This window comes from Eptesicus fuscus, chromosome 11 (assembly GCF_027574615.1).
Source record: "Eptesicus fuscus isolate TK198812 chromosome 11, DD_ASM_mEF_20220401, whole genome shotgun sequence".
Lineage (NCBI taxonomy): Eukaryota > Metazoa > Chordata > Mammalia > Chiroptera > Vespertilionidae > Eptesicus > Eptesicus fuscus.
In genome coordinates this window covers 9239088-9264351 of record NC_072483.1, presented here as the reverse complement: position 1 = coordinate 9264351, position 25264 = coordinate 9239088, and the positions used below count along the sequence as shown (strand labels likewise).

Sequence of the window (25264 nt, the reverse complement as noted above, 5' to 3'; positions counted from 1 at the left end):
AAGCCCAACCTTCAGATCTCACCCCAACTAATCCAGCAGACTGTCTGTTCATATACCTGTCCCTCTGCCCTCTCCTCTCCAGCCCACTACATGTGCAATGTGAGACATTCATTTCTGACACATTTTTCTCATATTATTTCCCTGTTCAAGAATCTACAGTGCCTAAGGCTCTGGCTGGCCTCAGTACACTCTCAGGCACCTTTCCTCTGCATTCACTCACCCAGCACCTCCCACCTGTGCCCATGATATGCAGGTGCAGGTGCAGGTGCTGGTGCTGGGAGGAAGGCTGAGCATGGCAGTCCTCCACTGGCATCATACAGTCAGCACCCACCACATCTGACTTCATTCTTCTTCCTCAGGGTCACATGTATTTGCTTGAGCTTCCTGAAATGGACTATAAGTTTTTTAAAGCCCAAAGCTTCCACTTTTAGACCCAACCCAATAAGTATTCCCTATGATGCTGCGTATACTAAAGCGCTTAATAAATGCTTATTATAAAGCAGAACAAATAAAAAGTAAACTAGATTAGGGATCAAATCCAAACATTTTTATTAAATGCTTATATTAGGATTTACATTTTAACTCTAAGATGTGCTTTTATTTTATGTTCACAGAAAATCAAGGAATTTGAACCTAATTTTGATCCACTTATTAATAATACTTGGGTCAGCAGGTTCAGGGCACAGAGACGGTTTCAGCAAGCAGTACGTAAGGTAAGTCTCAGCACCAGATTGAAATGTTAATTTGTGTAGTCATCAGCACAAGGAAATCAAACATTGAGTTCGTTTGTACCTGCTTTATTGAGATATAATTTGCATACCATAAAATTTACTCTTGTAAAGTGTACAATTCAATAGGTTTTAGTCTATTCACAGAGTTCTACAACTATCACCACTATCTAATTTTAGAACATTTTTATCGCCACAAAAAGGCACCTGGTTCCCATTATCGGTCACTCTCCATCCCCCAGCCCTGGCAACCACTAATCTACTTTCTGTCTCTGTGGTTTTGCCTCTTCGGACATTTCATATAAATGGAATCATACAATGCATGTCCCTTGGCAACTGGCTTCTCCTTAACGTGTTTTCAAGGCTCATCCATGTGGTAACATGTATTAGTACTTCATTCCTTTTTATGGTTGAACTAGAGGCCCAGTGCATGAAATCATGCACTTGGGGGGGGGGGGGGGGGGGGATCCTGAGTCCAGCCTGTTCCCTCTCACAGTCCGGGAGCCCTCAGGGGATGTCCGACTGCTGTGGAGGCGGGAGAGCCTCCCACCACCTCCACTGTGCTCACCAGCCCTGAGCCTGGCTTCTGACTGAGTGGCGTACCCACTGTGGGAGTGCACTGACCACCAGGGGGCAGTTCCTGCATTGAGCGTCTGCCCCCTGGTAGTCAGTGTGCATCATAGCGACCAGTCGTTCCGCTGTTTGGTCGATTTGCATATTAGCCTTTTATTGCCTGGTATATAGGATACTGTCCCATTAGATGGATAGTCCACATCTTATCATTCACCAATTGAAACATTTGGGTTATTCTCACTTTGGGCTATTATGAATGATAATGCTGAGAACATTTGTGTACAGTTTTGTGGACATTTGTTTTCAATTCTCTTGGGGCTATATCTATATCTGTGTATATATATATATATGGAGAGAGAGAGTGTGTGTGTGTGTTTCTGGGTCATATGGTAACTCTAGGACAGTGGGATATTGATCAGCCCTTTCTGGAGAGAACAATGGAGAATTCCTGTGGGCTCTTGTCTCTACCATTCAGGCTCATGGCTCCCCCTTCATAGCAATCACCTTGCTGCTCTGGCTTCTTTCCCCTCACAATGGCCTTCCATCTGCCACATTGCTAGCCCTCAATGGCTTCCTAGGATCAGAATATAATGAAGACTTCTTAACCTCTAATGCCAGTAAAGGGTATAAGGTGGGTCCCTGGTCTGGCTGCAGCCACACCTCTCCAGCTGTATCCTGTTCTCTATGTTGTTCCAGTCCTCATCTTCCAAACACATGTCAGCTTGTCCCCTATTACTAACCTGTGTTTCTGCTCCTTGCCCTTCAACTGACATGCCATTCCATCTCCCCTCCATCTGTCCACATCTGTCACCTGTCCTTTGGGCCAACTCAAGACTACCTTTCCTCTGAGAAAGAGTCCCTGTGAGCTCCAGCACTCAGCAGTCTTCCTGTTTCTTCTTGTATCTCATGCTGCCTGTAGCTCTCTTGACCCTGTCACTCAAATGTGGCTGGCTTGCAGGGGGGTGAGGGGCAGAGCCCCTCCTCAAGCAGGGAAGAGCAGTGGTTAAGACTTGGACTCTGAAGCCAAGGCTGCCTGCCCTTAATTCTTGGTGCTACTTCTCATAGCCTTCTGATCTTGGACAAGTTACATTATCTCTGTGCCTTAGTCTCCTCATCTGCAACTGAAGATAGCAGTAAGAGCTGTCTCATAGGGTTATTGTGACAATTAAACGAGTATATACGCATAAGGGACTCTGAAAGTTTATGGAACAGATCATCTCTCAAGTAGTGCTTTCTGCCTCAACTGATGACAGTCTAGGCGAAGAGCAGCGGAGCTCACTGCATTGGTGACCTACTCACCAACCTCTAAGGCCCTTGAGAGCCAGAGTCCCTGCTGAGGCAGAACAGAGGTGGCCACAGGGTGCTCAATGTGGGAAAGAACATGGTGAAAGGAGGCAACACAATGCTGTGCTCTGAGGGAGGGAGCACAGCTGTTGCCAATGGATGAACAGCAGCAAGAGACAGGCTGGGCTGGCATCCCACTAGTGGGACTACCCTAATCCATTTGGAACAAGTCCGCCAGGGTAAAAAATATATATATTGTCAACAATTATGTGTTTTGCTTGAGTTATGGTTCATCCTTCTCACACCCCCAGCAAGTACTATCAGTTCAATGCAATTATGTTCCCAATCTGATGATTTCTGGCCTTCTCCCCAGCTCAGTCCTAGCCACATCATCTTCCACCTGGGCCATTGCAGCAGCCCTTCCACTCCCTGTGGCCCCACCCTGCTGAGTTCAATCCTGCAGGGGGATCAGAGTGCCACACAGAATTGGGATTTTTGGAGCACATCTCCTGGGAAGAATTTCTTCTGGGAATCTAACAGGGGGGAGCTGGGTGCAGTGACTACATCATGGGGGGGCCACTCCTATCTCCCCTGCTAGCTCAGCCTACACTGTTGCCCCAATGGGACTCACTTGACCTGCCTTTCCAGTGGCCCCTGGCCCTGCCCTTCTGAGCTCAGAGCTGGGATATTCCAAGTGTGTCTCCCTCAGAAGCTATTTATTGCCTGGGACCTGGACGAGTGCTTGGCCCGCTCCTGTGATCTCCACCAACACCACTCCCAACAGGAGACTCTGATGGTCTGTCCTCTGGAGTCCTGATGGCTCCACCCTGCTGAGCTTGCTCCTGCAGAGGGGACAACTGGCTGCATTCAACCTGAACCTGAAGCTCAACCTGAACCTGGCAAAGAGTAGGGGTAACTAGTATGGCTCTAGAGTAGGGGTAACTTTCCTCTCATTGAGTGCCTGACCAAGCAGCCTCAAGTAGGATACCTACTAGCCCCATCTTCCAGACCCCAGTCAAGGTGCCCTACCAAGCTCATGATGTGTAGAAGAGTCTGTGGGTCACAGTCAGCCAAGTTCTATTCTACATTCTTCCTTTAGAAGGCACTGGAGGAAGACCAGGCAACCTCAGGGAGTGGCAGAGTAGCTGATAAGTGAAGGCGGACCTCAGGGAGACTTGGACCTTTTAAAGATATGCCCTCAGCTCTAAGCTGGAGGAAGCTGACCCTGATTGGCCCCACACACACACACACACAGTGGCCCAGTAGATGCAGCCACAAACAGTGAATAGCATGATAGCTCCAGACAAGTACCCCAAGGCCAGTTACACACAAGGTCTGACATTGATCTTTTCCTGAATCATGCCCAAGGGGACCCAGAACTAACACAAACAGTGGTGGGCTTCAGACCACACCAAAGTTTGACCCACTAGCCACACAAGTGGCACACCCAAAGAAGGAGTCCAGCAGGCACCAGACCCTGCTGGGAACAACTCCACGTCTGGGGGAAGCCCCTGTACAGTGACTCATACACAGTGATTGGAGCCAGCCTGAAGGGTTATACCCCCCATGAAAGGGCCAACAGCATCCAAGACTCAACTACAAAAGCAAGGTGCACATAATCCACAAGAAGCATTCCTAGAGCTCCAACCTCAGGTGACATGGAAGATTGTGCCACTAAGCCCAACAAGACCCATACTTCAGAAAGCCCTCATAACAAGTTTGGGAGTCATAGCAGATCTACCTAATGCATGGAGACAAACACAAAAAGGCAGACAAAATGGGGAGATAAAGAAATATGCCCCAAATGAAAGAACAAGAAAAGGAATTAAGTGAAATGGAAGCAACCAAAATACCAGATGCAGAGTTTAAAATAATGGTTATTAGAATGCTCAAGGACCTTAGGGGAAGAATGGATGATCTCAGTGAGAACTTAACAAAGAGATAGTAAGCATTTTATAGGACATAGAACCATGAAAAAGAACCAATCAGGAGTGAAGAATTTAATATCTGAAATGAGGAATACACTAGAAGGAATCAACAGCAGGTTAGATGAAGCAGAGGATTGAATTAGCAATTTAGAGGGCCAACAAATTAGACAACCTGGGCTAAATGGATAAATTCCTAGAAACATACAATCTTCCAAAACTGAATTAGGAAGAATCAGAAAGCTGGAATAGACCAATTAAACAGATGAAATCGAAGGACTAATAAAAAATTCTCAGCAATTAAAAGTCCTGGACTGGATGGCTTCACAGGTTAATTTTACCAAACATTCAAAGAAGAATGAATACCTATCCTTGTCAAGCTATTCCAAAAAATTCAAAATGGGGGAAGACTTCCAAGCTCTTTTAACAAGGCCAGCATTATCCTAATTCCAAAACCAGATAAAGACACTGCAAAGAAAGGAAATTATAGGCCAATAACCCTGGTGAACATAGATGCTAAAGTCCTCAACAAAATATTAGCAAACCAGATCCAGCACCATAATCAAGTGGAATTTATTCTGAGGATGCAAGTTTGGTGCAATATTCCAAATAAATAAATGTGATACATCACATAAACAAAAGGAGGGATAAAAATTACATGATTATATCAACAGATGCAGAAAAAGCATTTGATAAAATTCAGCACCCACTTATGATACAAATTCTCAGCAAAGTGGGAATAGAGGGATCATACCTTAATATAATAAATACCAATATATGCCAAACCCACAGCCAACATCATACTCAATGGGCAAAACTAAAAGCTTTTCCTTTAAGATCAACAGCAAGACAGGGATGTCTACTTTCACTACTCTTATTCAACATAGTACTGGAAGTCCTAGCCACAGCTATGAGACAAGAAAAAATAAAAGGGATCCAAATTAGTAAGGAGGAAGTAAAACTGGCATTATTTGTAGATGACATAGTACTGCATATAGAAAACCCTAATGACTCCACAAAAAAACTACTAGATCTAATAAATGAATTCAGCAAAGTAGCAGATACAAAATAAATATTTGGAAATTATTTTCACACTTTCATGCACCAATAATAAACTATCAGAAAGAGGAATTAAGAAAACAGTCCCGTTTGCTAGTGCAACAACAAAATAGTAAGTTACTTAGGGATAAATTTAACTGAGGAAGTAAAAGACCTGTACTCAGAAAGCTAGGATACTGAAGAAAGAAATTGAGGAAGACACAAATAAGTAGAAGCATATACTGGATCTGTGGATAAGAAAAATTAACATCATTCAAATATCAACACTACCCAAAGCAATCTATAGATTCAACACAATTCCTATTAAAATACTTATGGCATATCTCACAGATCTAGAAGAAATATTCCAAAATTTTATATGGAGCCCCAAAAGACCCTGAATAGCCTCATCAATCTTGAGAAAGAAGAACAAAGAAGTATCACATTAATTGATATCAAATTATACTAAAAGGCAATAATCAAAACAGTATGGCATTGGCATAAGAACAGGCATATAGATCCATGAAACAGAATAGAGAGCCCAAAAATAAACCCATACCTTTATGGTCAATTAATATTTGACAGAGTTGGCAAGAACATACAATGGGGTTAAGACAGTATCTTCAATAAATAGTATTGGGACAATTGGACAGATACATGCAAAAAAATGAAACTAGACCACCCACCAACTTCACAACATATACAAGAACAAACTCAAAATGGATTAAAGGATTAAATATAAGTTGCAAAACCATAAAAATCCTAGAAGCAAACATAGGCAGAAAAATCTCAGACATTTCTCATAGCAATATTTTTTCTGATATGTCTCCTTGGGCAAGAGGAGCAAAGGAAAAAATAAACAAATGGGACATTATACTAAAATGCTTTTTCACAGCAAAAGAAACCTTCAACAAAATTAAAAAGGAACCCACTGAATGGGAGAATTTCTTTGCCAATGATACATCTGAAAAGGGGTTTATTTCAAATATATATAAAGAATGTATACAACTCAACACCAAGAAGCTAAACAACCCAATTAAGAAATGGACACTTCTCCAAAGTGGACATAGAGATGGGCAATAGACATATGAAAAAATGCTCAATGTCACAAATCATCAAAGATATGCAAATTAAAACCACAATGAGATATTGCCTCACCTGTCAGAATGGCTATCTAATCTAATAATAGACAAATATGCAAATTGACCGCACCTTCGCTACACCTGAGCCACGCCCACCAGCCAAGCCACGCCCACCAACCAATCAGGACGAGTATGCAAATTGCCCCAACAAAGATGGCGGCTAATTTGCATATCAAGACAGTGTCGAAAGAAGCCAAGAGCTGCAAAGGGGAGTAAAGCTTCGAAGAAGCAAGCAAGCCAGGGGGGCGGGGGGAGGAGAAGGGAGGAGCGAAGTCAGGGCCGTGGGCGAAGGGAAACGAAGGCGGGCTGGAGGAGAAGGCGAGGCGGGCGGCAAGGGCGGGGCGGAGGCGGGGCCGGGGGCGAAGGGAAAAGCAGGCGGGCTGGAGGAGAAGGCGAGGCGGGCGGCAAGGGCGGGGCGGAGGCGGGGCCGGGGGCGAAGGGAAAAGCAGGCGGGCTGGAGGAGAAGGTGAGGCGGGCGGCAAGGGCGGGGCGGAGGCGGGCGACAATGGCGGAGCAAAGGGAAACGCGGGCGGGCTGGAGGAGAAGGCGAGGCGGGCGGCAAGGGAGGAACGGAGGCGGGGTAGAGTGCAGCAGGAAATCCCATTGCAGGAATTTTCCTGCAACGGGAAAGCTAGTCATCAATAAATCAATAAACAAGTGTTGACAAGGATGTGGAGAAAAAGGAACCTTTGTGCACTATTGGTGGGAATGCAGACTGGTGCAGCCACTGTAGAAAACAGTATAGAGTTTCCTCAAAAAATTAAAAATGGCTAGCCCTGGCTGGGGAGTTCAGTAGGTAGGGTGTCATCCCTATATGCCAAAGTTGAAAGTTCCACCTCCAGTCAGGGCACACACAAGAAGCAACCAATAAATGCATAAGTAAATGGAACAACAACTCTCTCTCTCTCTCTCTCTCTCTCTCTCTCTCTCTCTCTCTCTATCTCTATCTCTATCTCTATCTCTATCTCTCTTCATATCCTTTCTTCTCTAAAATCAATATATAATTTTTAATTAAAATAAAAGGTGAAAACATTAAAAATGGAACTGCCTTTTGACCCCGTGATCTCACTTCTGGGAATATATTAGAAGAAACCCAAAATTCTAATTTAAAAGAATATATATTCCCCTATGTTCATTGCAGCATTATTTACAATAACCAAGATCTAGAAACAGCTCAAGTGCCATCAATAGATGAGTGGATTTAAAAAACTTTGGTATGTTCTGTTCCATTGTGTCGATATGTCTGTTCTTGTGCCAGTTACCAGGCAGTTTTGAGAACAGTGGCTTGTTAATATAGCTTGATATCTGGTATTGTGATCCCTGCAACTTTGTTATTCTTTCTCAGGATTGCGGTGGCTATTCGGGATCTTTTTTTATCCCAGATGAATTTTTGGAGAGTTTGTTCTAGGTTTGTGAAATATGCCATTGGTATTTTAATAGGGATTGCATTGAATCTATAAATTGCTTTGGGCAGTAGAGACATTTTAATGATGTTGATTCTACCAATCCATGAACACGGTATGTTCTTCCATCTGTTTACCTCTTCCTCTATCTCTTTTTTCAATGTCTTGTAGTTTTCCAAACAGGTCTTTTACCTCCTTAGTTAAGTTTATTCCTAGGTATCTTAATTTTTTTGGTGCAATGGTAAATTAGATTGTTTTTTTAGTTTCTATTTCTGTCAGTTCATTATTGGTGTATAAAAAAGCCATAGATTTTTGGGTGTTAATTTTGTATCCTGCTACATTGCCAAATTCATTTATTAAGTCTAGTAGTTTTTTTTGTTTGTTTGTTGTTTTTTTAATTTAATAAGTCTTTATTGTTCATATTATTACAATTATTCCTCTTTTTTCCCCATAGCTCCCCTCCACCCAGTTCCCACCCCACCCTCTACCCTTACCCCCTCCCCCTTACCACTGTCCTCATCCATAGGTGTACGATTTTTGTCCAGTCTCTTCCCGCACCCCCCACACCCCTTTCCCCCCGAGGATTGTCAGTCCATTCCCTTTCTATGCCCCTGATTCTATTATATTCACCAGTTTATTCTGTTCATCAGATTTTTAATTCACTTGATTTTTACATTCACTTGTTGATAGATATGTATTTGTTGTTCATAATTTTTATCTTTATCTTTTCCTTCTTCTTCCTCTTCTTAAAGAATACCTTTCAGCATTTCATATAATACTGGTTTGGTGTTGATGAACTCCTTTAGCTTTTTCTTATCTGTGAAGCTCTTTAGCTGACCTTCAATTCTGAATGATTGCTTTGCTAGGTAGAGTAATCTTGGTTGTAGGTTCTTGCTATTCATCACTTTGAATATTTCTTGCCACTCCCGTCTGGCCTGCATAGTTTCTGTTGAGAAATCAACTGACAGTCGTATGGGTGCTCCCTTATAAGTAACTGTTTTTCTCTTGCTGCTTTTAATATTCTCTGTCTTTTGCTCTTGGCATTTTAATTATGATGTGTCTTGGTGTGGTCCTCTTTGGATTCCTTTTGTTTAGGGTTCTCTGTGCTTCCTGGACTTGTAATTCTATTTCTTTCACCAGGTGGGGGAAGTTTTCTGTCACTATTTCTTCAAATAGGTTTTCAGTATCTTGCTCTCTCTCTTCTTCTGGCACCCCCATTATTCTGATGTTGGTACGCTTGAAGTTGTCCCAGAGGCTCCTTACACTATCTTCATATTTTTGGATTCTTTTTTCTTTTCCGGTTGGGTGTTTTTTGCTTCTTTGTATTTCAAATCTTTGACTTGATTCTTGTGATCCTCTAGTCTGCTGTTAGATCTCTGTATAATATTTTTTATTTCAGTCAGTGTATGTTTAATTTCTAGTTGGTTCTTTTTCATATCCTCAAGGGTCTCGCTAAATTTATCAGCCTTTTCTAGAAAATTCTTGAAAAATCTTATAACTGTGGTTTTGAACTCTATATCCAGTTGTTTGCTTTCCTCCATTTATTTCATTTGTGATCTGTTTCTTTGTTTCTTCATTTTGCTGCTTTGGTGAGTTGATAGAGTGGCTTTGTGTGCTAGGTGTCCTATAAGGTCCAGTGGCTCAGCCTCCCCAGTTACCTGAGGTGGACACTCTTGGTGCACCCCTTTGTGGGCTGTGTGCACAGTCTTGTTGTAGTTAAGCCTTGATTGTTGTTGGTATCACTGGGAGGAATTGACCTCCAGGCCAATTGGCTATGAGGATCAGCTGTGTCTACACTGGGAGAACTTCTGTGCTGGAGACACCCTTATGAAACAAGACTTGCAAAAGCCTCTGTGCTCAGTTTGGATGGGGTGGAGTCTCAGGGTGGAGCAGACAGCATTGGTTTCCCATCAGCCCTACCCTAATAGGCCCCTGTGTCTCAGTGTCCCATGGTAATCCCTGCAAGCACCTCTGAGAGAAAGCCGCCCTTGAGTTCCGCCCACTGCCAGACAGTCCAGTTTCTCCCCAAATGAGTCTGGGTCCCCAGAGTCTCGCCCAAAACTGGAGTTCAGTGAAGTCAGGAACTTTTGTCTCCCTCCCACTTGAGAAAGCCAGCCGCGCACTCAGTTGCCAGTCCTCTCCACACGCGTCTCAGTATCTCTGCCTCCTGCAGCTCCTCTGAGTCTCAGCATGCTTTTCTCTTTCCTTCTAGTTGTAGAATTTCCACTCAGCCAGCCTTCCTGTGGTTCTGGATAATGTCCGTTTTGTCTTTTAGTTGTAGTTTTGAAATTGTTGTGCGAGGCAGCAGTTTAGGTGTTTACCTATGCCACCATCTTGGTTTCTCCTCAAGTCTAGTAGTCTTTTGATGGAGTCTTTGGGGTTTTCTATGTACAATATCATGTCATCTGCAAATAATGACAGTTTTACTTCTTTTCCAATTGGATGCCTTTTATTTCTTCTTATTGTCTGATCACTATGGCTAGCACTTCCAGTACTATGTCAAATAGGAGTGGTAAAAGTGGGCATCCCTGTCTTGTTCTTGTTCTTAAGGGAAATGGTTTTAGTTTTTTCCCATAGAGTATAATGTTGGCATTATGCTCAATTAATATTTGACAAAGGAGGCAAGAGCATACAATGAAGTCAAGACAGTCTCTTCAATAAACGGTGCTGGTAAAATTGGTCAGATACATGCAAAAAAATGAAACTAGATCACCAACTTACACCATACACAAAAATAAACTCAAAATGGTTAAAGGACTTAAATGTAAGATGGGAAACCATAAAAATCTTAGAAGACTCCATAGGCTGCAAAATATCAGACATAGTTGGGGCCCAGTTGCATGAATTCATGCACCTTGAAAGGAACTGTGGGCTGCAAGGCTGTGGTGGGCACATGAGTGGGTATTGGCCCATCCTCTGCGCCCCACCCAGCCCCTCCCACAGTGGCACCCGGTCCCCTGTCTGCCAGCAGTCCTGCTCCTGCCACCACCGCTCCCACATGCTGATGGCGCCAGCCCCACCTCCACCCACTGACAGTGTAGAGCAATTGGGGCCGGTGCCAGCAGCAGGTGCAAGTGGGGCCAGTGCCGTTAGAGGGTGCAAGTGGCAGCTGCTGCCCTGATCACCCCTCAGGATCAGGGGGAAGTGGAAAAGCCCTCAGGGGTGATTGGGGCCAGCAACCGCTGCTTGCACCCACTGACAGCACCAAGCAATTGGGTCTGGCATCAGGCGCTGGCAGCAGATGCAAGTAGTGGCTCAGGTGCCAGCAGCGGTACGAGTGGGGGCTGGCACTGGCAGCAGGAGCAAGTGCCCAGCAGGACCACAGCAAGTGGGAGCAAAGAATTTTCAGTAATCACCAGAGGCTCACCCTGATGACAGCGACCAGTGCCCCACCTTGGTCTGGCACCCCAACTCACCTGCTCCACCATCCTACTGAAGCCGACGCCCGCCATGTTCCCCATTCTGCCTCCAGCTGCTGACACCTGCGGTGTTCCGCACACATCCCCGGGCTGTCAGCGCACATCATAGCAACTGGTTGTTCGGTTGTTCAGTTGTTCCACTATTCGGGGGTCCCCTTAGCCCAGCCTGCACCCTCTCCAATCTGGGACATCCCTCTCACAATTCTGGACCGCTGGCTTCTAATTGCTCACCTGCCTTCCTGGTTGGTTGCCCCTAACTGCCCCCCCACACCAGCCTGATCACCCCTCACTGCCTCTGCATGCTGGCCTGATCGCCCCTAACTGCCCCCTGCCTGCCACCCTGGTAGCTCCTAACTGCCCTCCCCGCCAGCCTGGTTGCCCCCAATTTCCCCCCCCCCCGCTGACTTAGTCACCCCTCACTGCCCCCTCTGCCAGCCTAATTGCCCCTAACTGCCCCCCCTGCCAGCCTGATCACCCCCAACTGCCCCCCCCTGCTGGCCTAGTTGCCCCCAACTGCTCCCCCGTGCCACCCTGGTCATACCACACAGCCTGCTTGTTCAGTCATTTGGTCATCCCTCACTAACCCCCCTGACCACCTGGTCGTAAGCAGCCATCTTGTGAGGGCATGATGGTCAATTTGCATATTACCTCTTTATTATATAGGATGTCGTAGCAATATCTTTACTGATACAGCTCCTAGGGCAATGGAAACTAAAGAGAAAATAAACAAATGGGACTACATCAAAATAAAAAGCTTCTGCACAGCAAAAGAAACCATCAACAAAACAATAAGGAAGCCCACTGCATGGGAGAAGATACTTCCAATGCGATCTCAGGTAAGGGTTTAATCTCCAAATTTTCAGGGAACTCATACAACTTAACAAAAGGAATATAAACAATCCAATAAAAAAAATGGGCAAAGGACCTAAATAGACATTTCTCAAAAGAGGGCATACAGAAGGCTGAGAGACTTATGAAAACATGTTCAAATTCACTAATCATCCAAGAGATGCAAATCAAAACAACATTGAAGTACCATCTCACATCTGTCAGAATGGCTATCATCAACAAATCAACAAATGATAAGTGCTAGCCAGGATGCGGAGAAAAAGGAACCATCTTGCACTGCTGGTGGGAATGCAGACTGGGGCAGCCACTGTGGAGAACAGTATGGAAATTCCTCAAAAGATTAAAAATGGAACTCTCATTTGACCCAGTGATCCCACTTCTAGGAATATATCCCAAGAAACCAGAAACACCACTCAGAAAGGATATATGCACCCCTATGTTCACAGCAGCACAATTTACAATATCTAAGATTTGGAAACAGCCTAAGTGCCCATCAGCAGATGTATTTAAAAGCTGTGGTACATCTACACAATGGAATATTATGCTGCTGTAAAAAAGAAGGAAATCTTACCATTTGCAACAGCATGGATGGGACTGGAGAGCATTATGCTAAATGAAGCCAGTCGGAGAAAGATAAATACCACATGATCTCATTCATTTGTGGAATATAAAGAACATTATAAACTGATGAACAAAAAGATACAGAGGCAAAGAAGCATCGAACAGTCTGTCAAACTACAACAGGAAGGCAGGGGAGGGTTGAGGGGGCGGTAAAAGATCAACCGAGGACTTGTATGCATGCATATAAGTATAACCAAAGGACGCAAGACACTGGGGGGCAAGTGCCGGTGGGTAGGGGAGGCCGGGGGGAGGTCAATGGGGGGGGAAAAGGAGACATATGTACTACTATTTGTAATACTTTAAAGAATAAAATAAAATTAAAAAGTTGTGGTATTTTACACAATAGAATACTACTCAACTGTACAAAAGAAGGAAATCTTACCTTTTTTAAAAAAAATATGTATTTTATTGATTTTTTACAGAGAGGAAGGGAGAGGGACAGAGAGCCAGAAACATCGATGAGAGAGAAACATCGACCAGCTGCCTCCTGCACACCCCCCACTGGGGATGTGCCCGCAACCAATGCACACGCCCCCGACCGGAATCGAACCTGGGACCCCTCAGTCCACAGACCGACGCTCTATCCACTGAGCCAAACCGGTTTCGGCGAAATCTTACCTTTTACAACAGCATGGATAGACCTTGAAGTTATAATGCTAAGCAAAATAAGCCAGAGAAAGGCAAATACCATGTGATCTCACTTATATGTAGAATCCAATGAACAAAATAAACTGATGAACAAAATAGAAGCAGAGGCATGGATACTTGGAACACACTGACAGCTGTCAGAGGAGATGGGGAGAGGAGGCTTGATGAAAGAAAGTGAAGGGATTAAGCCCAAAAACACACACAAAGATATATAGATATAGATATATGGAGAGAGAGAGAAAGAGAGAGAAAGAGAGAGAGAGAGAGAGAGAGAGAGAGAGAGAGAGAGAGAGAGAGAGATCACATAGACACAGACAGCAGTGTGGTAATAGCCGGGGGAAAGGGTGCTGGGAGTTAGTTGGTGGGCAAAGGTGGGGGCAAATAGGAACAGAGAGAGACTTTGCTGTGGGGTTGACACACGATGCCATGTGCAGATGATGTTTTGATGAGTTGTACACTTGAAACCTATATGTTTTGTGAACCAATGTCAACCCAATAAATTCAATTAAAAAAAATCTATTGCACAATTATTATCAAGGCTACAAGGTCATGCTGGATTTCTCTTTGTCTCTTCAACATGTCTCCTTTGTTCCTTGATCAGGGACTTTGTGCTTGCTGGTTTCTCTGCTCAGAACTTTCTTGCCAGGATCATTGTCTCTTTATCATTCAAGTCTGAGATCAACCCTCGCCCCCCTCAGAGTAGCCTTCCCTAATTATTCTTGCAAAATGGCCAGACCACTCCCTTCCCAGCCCCGAGTCATGTTTTCGTGCATTTACTCTCATTTTCTTCATGGTGTTGATCTTGTTTAAGTGTTCACTGTCATCCATTCCATGCCCCATTCTCCAATACACACACACACTTGGACCATCACCTCTGTGCAGGCTAATATTTGTTTGTTCCCACCGTATCTCCAATACCTTGCACAGAACTGGCCACAGAGTAGCCACTTCATAATATCTGTTAAGTCAGGGGTGGGGAGTGTCCACTCGGGGACTGTGTAAGGCCCTCGAAATCATTTGGTCTGGCCCTGCCAAAGTGTCAGGGGTGAGTTAATTCAATGTTTGACCAAATAGAGCAGGCTAATCTTTAAGTTGATAATTTTGTATGGCCTATGAATTATGTTACAAATATCCAAATGGCCCTTGGCAGAAAAAAGGTTCCCACGCCTGTGTTAAAAGAAAGAATTTTCACAGGATGGAAAGGAGTATTGATTATGGAATGAACAATCATTCCAATAACTAGGACAGATCTGCACTCATCTGCTCTGAAGTCAAAGCACAGCGGTGTACAGTTAGCATTGCCCATATTCCACAGCCCCATTTCTACAGAATTGACCATTCAGTTTGCCCTTCAACTCTGAAAACAACTCAGTGGGAGCATTACTATTCAGATATACTGGGGAAAAAAGAATGTAGAAATAGTCATTGTTTCCACTCTGGAAATATGGGAAAACCGAGTCTCGTAAACTGGGTAAGACAAGGCTAGATGGCAACCTGGTTTTGTTTGTGTTCAGGGAAGTCAGCATCACCCTGATGTTGAAGTCCCCGGCCTCCGTCTCAGCAGTAGCTTGCCACTCTCCTTGTGAATTCTGACTTAAAGCCATGGCCTTAGCCCTTAGCTGTGGTTGGGGAAAATGAATTAAATTAAATGATAAAATGAGCATGTGTCAACTACTCACTTGAAACCCTTATTCTTTCTAATTCTAGATCATGGTTCATCGACGATTACTTAACATGCTGAACATTATGCGTATCATGGACAGAGATACCATATTAAAGAGGTTCAAGCATAGCAGGCAGTCGATACCACATGGTGAGATGCAGCTGGGGAGTCAGCGATGCTTCGACCAGCTGTCCTCACAGCATGAGTTTTCTTTATAATGAAGTTGGCTGCATAGAAATACGATATTTTCATAAATCACATGTATGTTTTCTATGGCTGCTAAACAAATCACCACAAACGTGTAGCTCAGAACAACACACAATTATTATCACACAGTTCTGGAGGTCAGAAATCTAAAATCAGGGATCCACAGGGCTGGGTCCCTGAGGCTCCAGTGGAGAATGTGTTCCAGGCCTTTCCCGACTTCCGGAGGCCACCTGCACGCCTTGGCTCCTGGCCACTTCCTCAAGTCACTGACCTCCTGCCTCTGTCATCACTCACGTCTCCTTCTCTGACTCTGACCCTCTTATCTCCCTCTTTTATGGATCCTGTGATTATTTTGGGCCCACCCAGATCACCCAGGACAGTGGTCAGTAAACTCATTAGTCAACAGAGCCAAATATCAACAGTACAACAATTGAAATTTCTTTTGAGAGCCAAATTTTTTAAACTTAAACATCTTCTAACGCCACTTCTTCAAAATAGACTCGCCCAGGCCGTGGTATTTTGTAGAAGAGCCACACTCAAGGGGCCAAAGAGCCGCATGTGGCTCGCAAGCCGCAGTTTGCCGACCACAGACCCAGGACAATCTCCCCATCTCATTCAAGATCCTTAACTTAATCACACCCTCCAAGTCCCGGTACCATGTAAGGTCACCAGAGACTAGGACAGTCAACACTTACACTTGCTGGCTGATTGGCTGGGTCTGGTTTTATCTCACAAAGTGTTTCACCCCATATTATCTTTGCTATTTAAAAAAATTCCAATCCACAGGTGGGCGGGGGCTGTGGAGGCCCATCCTCAGTAGCTCTAGGAGCCCAACAGCCACATCACCATCTCCTTCCAGTGACTCAGGTGCAGACCCACAGGCAGGCCCGGTCTCTCCAGCCCCCCTCCCTCCCGAGCCCAAGCCCCTGGAGCCGGCTCAGGCTGCCCTCCCCGAAAATAAAGTGAAAATAAAATAACATGTTTTATAAATTGGAGGGGGATGAAGGTAAAGGATAAAAGAGACACTAAAAATGGGAGTAAATACATACACACACAGATACTGTGATTGAAATGGCATGTGGCAGGTACAAATAAGCAAATGAAGATGGTGGCTTCACATAAAAATACCTTAGGAATCGCCCCCAAAGTGCTGTTTTGTTTTTCCCTCACAGACAAGAATCCCTCCAAATTCCTTCTGCTGCGGCCCAGTCAAGACAATGTCTCCAGCTCGGTCTCTGTGTCACCCCAGCAAGTGCTGCCCTTCGCCTTCCCATCCCACAGCCCTCCCCAGGGCTTCGATGAGCTGGTGGGTGCCGCTGGGCCGGGGAGGGCCGGGCTTGGTCAGACGGTTGTTCAGCAGACACCAAGGCAGGCCTATCACTGTCTCAGTCCCTTTGCCACCTCCCAGAGGCTCCCACGGGAGACCTGTGTCCGGGGAATTGTAGCCAATGGGAAACCAGGGATCATGTACTGCTACGGCCTGGCATCTGACATGCCTGTGCAGAGCTTCTGAGAGCCGGGCTGGTCCTTTCCAGCCTGGGACCCAGCAAGAGCACTGAGCGGAGCTTGACAGCCCAGGCTCAGGCCTGAGAGCAGACGGGCAGACGGAGAAACCCAGAGGACCTGGCCTGGCCCCGGAGGCAGGTCCTGCTCAGCTGAGCCCTTCTGCTGCGTGAGCAATGGAGAGGCCAGAGGACGGCCCAGAGTCCCACAGTCTAACCCATCAGGCTCACAATTCCCCTTCCCCCTCCTTTCTTCTCTCTCTCTCTCTCTCTCTCTCTCTCTCTCTCTCTCTCCCTCCCCCCCCCATCCTGGCAAGAAGTGTGGTATTTCATCCCTCTTGCCCAGTGGGCACAATGATGCATTATAATAAAAATAACAGCCCTACATTGCATCCACCATGAGTTGAGGCAGTGTCCTAAGGGCTTCAGTTGTATTAACTCTTAATCTTCAACAAATCTATATGCTGCGTATCATCTTACAGATGAGCAGGAAATGGAGACCGAGGGACATAGCCAGAAATAAAACGTTGCCCATGTTCACATAGTTGGCAATAGAAAGGGTGTTTAAGTTGATATTGAAAATGCATATGCTAAAATAAAAAATTTAGTTTCAAAGAATAAACTTGCCATTCACGTCCTATAATGTGTATTAAGCATTGCAGGACTGACTTTAGAAATTCCATGTATTTTCTGCATTAGAAATTAAATGACTTAAAAGATTAGAATATTTTGTTCCTAGGGGGAAAAAATCTGCGATTTTCCAGCAAGAGTAAATATCTGACACCTAATAATTGATGGCAGAGATGGCCACGGCGCTGTGGGGCCCGCGCATTCCTTTTGAGCAGTTCAAAGCTTAGGCATTTCACTTGGCACTTGAATTAGTTCTACAAAGACTTCTCTGCTGCTCAGAGTTGATAAAAAGCAAACTGCTCAGCATTCCTGCCTTTAAAGAGTTTTCACATTCATTTCACAAATACTCTATTTTATCAATTTTAAAACAACTTTTAAAATATTTAGCATCTTTGCCCAGCCAACGTGGCTCAGTGGTTGAGCATCAACGCAGGAACCAGGAGGTCACGGTTTAATTCCCAGTCAGGGCACAAGCCTGGGTATGGGCTCGATCCCCAGTGTGGGATGTGCAGGAGGCAGCCGATCAATGATTCTCTCTCATCATTGATGTTTCTATCTCTCTCTCTCTCCCTTCTTCTCTAAAATAAATAAAAATATATTTTTGAAAATACTTAGCATCTTTGAAATTGGGAAGTGTCTTATAATGGATGGCATATTAACATTGCATCACGCTAATGTTATGCAGGCGCTGTTTCAGGTTCTCTAGGTGTCTGAGGCAGCTTGGCCAGCAGGAAGTTGATTGGGTGGTGCTTTAAGGACTAGCAGCTGTGGAAGGGTGGTGGGAGTGGGAGAGGGAGTGGGAGTGGGAGTGGGAGTGGGGTGGACAGAGTGGGAGTGGTGTGGACAGAGTGGGAGTGGGGGTGGGCAGAGTGGGAGTGGGAGTGGACAGAGTGGGAGTGGGGGTGGACAGAGTGGGAGTGGGAGTGGACAGAGTGGGAGTGGGAGTGGGAGTGGACAGAGTGGGAGTGGGGGTGGGCAGAGTGGGAGTGGGAGTGGACAGAGTGGGAGTGGGAGTGGGAGTGGGGTGGACAGAGTGGGAGTGGGAGTGGGAGTGGACAGAGTGGGAGTAGGGGTGGACAGAGTGAGAGTGGGAGTGGGGGTGGACAGAGTGGGAGTGGGAGTGGGACTGGAAGTGGGGTGGACAGAGTGGGAGTGGGGGTGGACGGAGTGGGAGTGGGACTAAAAGTGGGGTGGACAGAGTGGGAGTGGGGTGGACAGAGTGGGAGTGGGGGTGGACAGAGTGGGTGTGGGAGTGGGACTGGAAGTGGGGTGGACAGAGTGGGAGTGGGGGTGGACAGAGTGGGAGGGGGGTGGGCAGAGTGGGAGTGGGAGTGGACAGAGTGGGAGGGGGGTGGACAGAGTGGGAGTGGGGGTGAACAGAGTGGGAGTGGGGTGGACAGAGTGGGAGTGGGAGTGGACAGAGAGAAGCAGTACTGCAGACCTTCTTGTCAAAGGCCTCAGCTGAATTCATGAGGAGCTCTGATGCTGAGATAGGGTGAGAGGAACCGGCATTTAGATCTGTCATTGGAGATGGGCTGCCCTCGGAGGGGCACATGGCCTTCACTGAGGCCGCTCCTGCAGCCAGGGCACCTCCTGAAGAGGGCTGAACCCAGAGAGTTGTTTGTATGAACTGGACTCCTAGCAACTGGGGGACTGAAACCTTCAAGCCTAAAGGTGATTCTGGGTGGCACATTGCAGCATCCACGACAGTAGAAAATGAAAATGTTGTTGAATCACTTCTACTAAGAGACAAGGAGGAGGGGGTGGCCAACGCCACCTGCAGGCCCCACACATGCAGTAACCACTATGGTTGCGGGAAGGGATACTTTAAGAATGGACTGTTCATTTAACGTTCAAAGTGTAAGGGCAAGAAGCTCAGCCACCTTTGCCCAGTGTGATTATGTGTCAATTCCTTGCATTTTCCCCTTTCAGGCTCCTGATGGCCTTGGACCTGTCCCAATTAAACCTTCAGACATTCAAGTCAAGCACCATCATTCCTTCTTCAACCTGCAGGTCAGACCTATCCCATGGTATCCTTACTTAGGTTTCTTATGACGTGAACAAAACATTTGAATGGCATTATTTTAATAGCTTGTTTTACTATGGATTATACTGTGTCACATACTGTGTGTACTTTCCTGCTGTCATTTTATGGTATGTGTGAGGTTAACAGACTCTGTTTTCCTGATGTGACTTACGGGATCCTTCCTTATTCTGTGGAAATACCATATATTATGCATACATGAAGACACACAGATTAGAAACTTTAAGAAAAAACACAAGATGAGGTGAACAAAGTTAGTCAGTCCTCCACTTCTGCTTTTGAAAATATAAATATTAATATTTTTTCAACTATAAAGAATTATAAAAATAATTCTTTATTGTTGAAAGTATTACATATTCCTCCTTTTCCCCCCATTGACCCCATACAGCCCGCCATCACCCCACCCCAGGCCCTCACTGCCCCACTGTCTGTGCCCATAGACCATACAGATATTCATATAAGGTCCTTAGTTGATTTCCTCACACCCACCCACCATCCCTCGCCTTTCCTCTAAGGTTCCCCACTTCCATGCTTCTCTGTCTCTGGATCCACTCCATTCATCAGTTTATTTTGTTACTTAAGATTCCACAGATGAGTGTGATCATGTGATACTTATCTTTCTCTGACTGACTTATTTCACTTAGCATGATATCCTCCAGGTCCCTTCATTATGACTCAAAGAGTAAGAGATTCTTCTTTTTTACTGCTGCATAGTATTCCATGGTATAAATGTACCACAGCTTTTTTATCCACTCATCTACTGATGGTCACTTGGGCTGTTTCCAGATCTTAGCTATTGTAAATTGTGCTGCTATGAACATAGGGGTGCAAACATTCTTTATGATTGGTGTTTCTGATTTCTTGGGATATATTCCTAGAAGTGGGATTATTGAGTCAAATAGGAGTTCCATTTTTAATTTTTTGAGGAAACTCCATACTGTTCTCCATAGTGGTTGCACCAGTCTGCATTCCCACCAGCAGTGCACGAGGGTTCCTTTTTCTCCACATCCTCACCTGCACTTGTTGTTTGTTGATTTGTTGATGATAGCCATTCTGACAGGTGTGAGATGGTACCTCATTGTTTTTTTAATTTGTATCTCTATGATGATCAGTGACTTTGAGCATTTTTTCATATGTCTCTTAGCCATCTGTATGTCCACTTTGGAGAAGTGTGTATTTAGGTCCTTTGCCCATTTTTTAATTGGGTTGTTTGTCTTCTTTTTGTTAAGTTGTATAAGTTCCTCATATATTTTGGATATTAACCCTTTATCAGATGTATCTTTGCCAAATATGTACTTCTATGAAGTGGGGTCCCTTTTCGTTTTGTTGATGGTTTCTTTTGCTGTACAGAAGGTTTTTATTTTGATGTAGTTCCATTTATTTATTTTCTCCTTAAGTTTCCTTTGTCCTAGGAGATGTATCCATAAACATATTGCTATGAGAGATGTCTGAGATTTTGCTGCCTATGGTTTTCTCTAGGATTTTTATGGTTTCCCGACTTACATTTAATTCTTTTAATCCATTTTTAGTTTATTCTTGTGTATGGTGTAAGTTGGAGGTCTATTTTTATTTTCTTGCATGTACCTGTCCAATTTTCCCAACACCATTTATTGAAGAGACTTTCTTGACTCCATAGTATGTTCTTGACTCCTTTGTCAAATATTAATTGAGCATAATGGCTTGGGTCGATTTCTGGGGTCTCTGTTCTGTTCCATTGATCGATATGCCTATTATTGTGCCAGTACCAGGTTGTTTAGCTTAGAGCGGTTTGTAGTATAAGTTGATATCTAGTGTTGTGATTCCTCCAACATTGTTTTTCTTTCTCAAGATTTCTGTAGTTATTCGGGGCCTTTTTTGATTCCATATAAATTTTTAGAATATTTGTTCTAGATCTGTGAAATATGCTGTTGGTATTTTAATAGGGATTGCATTAAATCTGTAGATTGCCTTGGGTAGTATGGACATTTTAATGATGTTGATTTTACCAATCCATGAACACAGTGTATTTCTTCAACTTGCTTGTATCTTCTATCTCTTTTTTCAACGTCCTGTAGTTTTCCGAGTACAAGTCTTTTGCCTCCTGGGTTAAGTTTATTACTAAGTATCTTAACATTTTTGTTGCAATGGTAAATGGGATTCTTTGTTTAGTTTCTCTTTCTGAGAATTCATTATTGGTGTATAAAAAAGCCATCAATTTTTGGGTGTTGATTTTGTATCCTGCCAAATTCATTTATTAAATCTAGTAGCTTCTTGGTGAAGTCTTTAGGGTTATCTATGTACAATATCATGTCATCTGTGAATAATGAGAGTTTTACTTCCTCCTTTCCAATTTGGATGCCTTTTATGTTTTCTTCTTGTCTGATCACTGGAGCTAGAACTTCCAGTACTATGTTGAATAAGAGTGAGGCAAGCAGACATCCCTGTCTTATTCTTGTTCTTAGGGGAAATGGTTTTAGTTTTTGGGCATTGAGTCTGATGTTCGCTGTAGGTTTGTCATATATGGCCTTTATTGGGTTGAGATATGCTCCCTCTATTCCCACTTTGCTGAAAGTGTTTATCATAAATGGCTGTTGGATTTGTTGAATTCTTTTTCTGCATCTATTGATGTATCATATGGTTTTAGTCTTTCAATTTGTTTGTGTGACGTATTGTGTTTATTGACTTGTGAATATTGTACCAGCCTTGATCCCTTGAATAAATCCCACTTGATCATGGCATATGATCCATTTAATATATTTCTGGATCCAATTTGCTAGTATTTTGTTGAGGGTTTTAGCATCTATGATCATCAGGGATATTGGCCTGCAATTCTCTTTCTTTGTAGTGTCTTTATTTGACTTTGGAATTAGGGTAATGCTGGCCTCATAAAAAGAGATTATAAGTTTTCCTTCCTCTTGGATTTTTTGGAATAGTTTGAGGAGGCTAGGTGTTAGTTCCTTATTGAATGTTTAGTAAAACTCTCCTGTAAAGCCATCAGGACCAGGACTTTTGTTTGCTAGAAGTTTTTTTAATCACTGCTTCTATTTCATGAGTTGCTATTGGCCTATTCAAGTTTTCTGATTCTTCCTGATTCAGTTTAGGGAGTTTGTATTTTTTTAGGAACTTGTCCATTTCATCCACATTGGCCAGCTTGTTGGCATATAGTTGTTCAGAGTATTTTCTTACAATCCTTTATGTTTCTGTGGTGTCAGTGGTTACTTCTCTGTTTTCATTTCTGATTTTATGTATTTGGGTCCTCTCTCTTTGTTTCTTGATGAGTCTGGTTCATCAATTTTGTTTTATTGCTTCAAAGAACCAGCCCTTGGTTTTCATTGATTTTTTTGTATTGTTTTTTTTTGTCTCTATGTCATTTATTTTAGCTCTAATCTTTATTATTTCCTTTCTTCTACTTACTCTAGGTTTTCTTGTTGTTCTCTTTCTAGTTCTTCGATTTGTAGGGTGAAATAGTTTATTGCTGATTTTTCTTGTTTTTTTGAGGTAGGCCTGTAGTGCTATGAACTTCCCTCTCAGGACTGCTTTTGCTGTGTCCCAGAGATTTTGGGTTGTTGTGTGTTCATTTTCATTTGTTTCCAGGAAGTTTTTCTTTCTTGATTTTATTGGGAACTCATTCATTGTTTAATAACATGCTATTTAGCCTCCATATGTTTGAATGTTTTGGGATGTTTTTACTGTAGTTGATTTCTAATTTCATTCCACTGTGATCTGAGAAGATGCTTAACATTATTTCAATCTTCTTGAACTTTAGAGACTTGTTTTGTGTCCTAACATGTGGTCTATATTTGTGAGTGACACATGTGCACTAGAGAAGAATGTATATTCTGCAGCTTTGGGGTGAAATGTTCTATAAATGTCTATTAAATCCATCTGGTGCAGTGTGTCCTTTAGAGTCACTGTTTCCTTGTTACGTTTTTGTCTGGAAGATCTATCCAGTGAAGTCAGCAGGGTGTTAAAGTCCCCTACTATGACTGTATTGTTTGTCAATTGTTTCAATAAAGTCCTCTAGAAGTTTTTTATATATTTAGGTGCTCCTATACTGTGTGCATATGTTTACCAGGGTGTTATCCTCTTGTTGGAGCAATCCCTTTAGTTTTATGTAGTGACTTTGTTGTCTCTCTCTCTCTTTTTTTTTTTGCCTTTATTGTGTCTGGTGATAGCTTTCATTTTGAAGTCTATTTTGTCAGATATGAGTATTGCTACTCCAGTTTTTTTGTTCTTTTCCATTTGCATGGAAATTTATTTTCCATCCCTTCACTCTCATCCTATGTGAGTCTTTTGTTCTGAGGCGGGTCTCTTGTAGATAGTATATAGTTGGATCATGTTTTTGTATCAGCTACCTTATGCCTTTGATTGGAGCATTTAATCCATTTAAGGTTATTATTAATAGGCACTTATTTATTGCCATTTTAATTCTGTATGCCTAGTTTTCTCCTCCATTTCTTCTCATTACAGCAGTCTCTTTAGCATTTGTTGTAATGCTGGCTTGGTGGTGATGTATTCCTTTAGCCTTTTTTTCTGGAAAGCTCTTTATTTGACTGTCTATTTTGAATTATAGCCTTGCTGGATATAGTATCTTGGTTTCAGATCATTGCTTTCCATTACCTTGAGTATTTCATGCCATTCCCTTCTGACCTATAGAGTTCTGATGAGAAATCAGGTATCTGCATTATAAGGAGCTCTCTTGCTATCTTTAAGCTTCTCTCTTGTCTTCAATTTTTGGGATTTTAATTATGATGTGTCTGGGTGTGGGCCTGTTTGGGTTCTTTTTTGGGGTTCTCTGTGCCTCCTGAACTTGTGTGACTTTTTTCTTTACCAGGTTAGGGAAGTTTTCTGCTATTATTTCTTCAAAAATGTTCTCTATCCCTTTCTGCCTCTTCTGGCATGACTGCTATTTGAATATTGTTACGTTTCATGTTGTTTCACAGCTCCCTTAAGCTGTCCTCCTGTTTTTTAATTGTGGTTTTTTTTTTTCATTTTGGTTCTATGATTGAGTGATTTTTTTCAACCCTGTCTTCTGATTCACTGATTTGACCCTCACCTTCTTCTAATCTGCTGTGCATTCCTGCCAATGCGTTATTTATTTGTGCTAAGTCATTTTTTATTTCTGTTTTTAGAGTTACTGTATCTTTTCTCATGCTGCTGGGCATCTTTACCATCCTCACTCTGAACTCTATATCAGATAAATTTCTTATCTCTATTTCATTTAGCTCTTCTTCTGGAGAATTCTCTTGTTCTTTCATTTGTGGGCTGTTTCTTTGTCTCCTCATTTTGGCTGCTTGTTTGGGTTTGTGACTATTTATTAGATAGATCTGCAATGCCTCTCAATCTCTAGTGCAGGACAGTGTCAAACACTTTTTCTGACTAATTAGACCAGGCAAATACTCAAAGCCTCCAGAGACTGCCTCTGTCTACAGACTGATAGGATTCTGTCTTGAATTGCCCTCAGGCAATCATCCACAGGTGCTGCAAGATTTTTTTTCAACAGGGTGGGGCAATTGCTTCTGCCTGGAGGCTAATTGTTATTCTCAGTCTCTTAATGGGCTTTAGCAACTCTGCACTGTGGGGCAAGGTGTTTTCCAATAGGGTGGGTC

The 25264-nt window shown here is 43.5% G+C and overlaps 1 protein-coding gene across 2 annotated transcripts in view; it reads left to right on the top strand.

Annotated features, from left to right (window-relative positions):
* The window catches only part of CFAP221 (cilia and flagella associated protein 221), a 103170-nt gene that overhangs the window by 56389 nt on the left and 21517 nt on the right, over window positions 1–25264 (top strand). For both annotated transcript variants that reach the window (XM_028148105.2, XM_008143445.3), the window contains exons 13-16: window positions 615–713; window positions 15338–15443; window positions 16673–16806; window positions 19565–19645. In XM_028148105.2, coding sequence (XP_028003906.2) covers window positions 615–713; window positions 15338–15443; window positions 16673–16806; window positions 19565–19645 — 420 coding nt within the window. The remainder of the gene's footprint in view (window positions 1–614; window positions 714–15337; window positions 15444–16672; window positions 16807–19564; window positions 19646–25264) is intronic.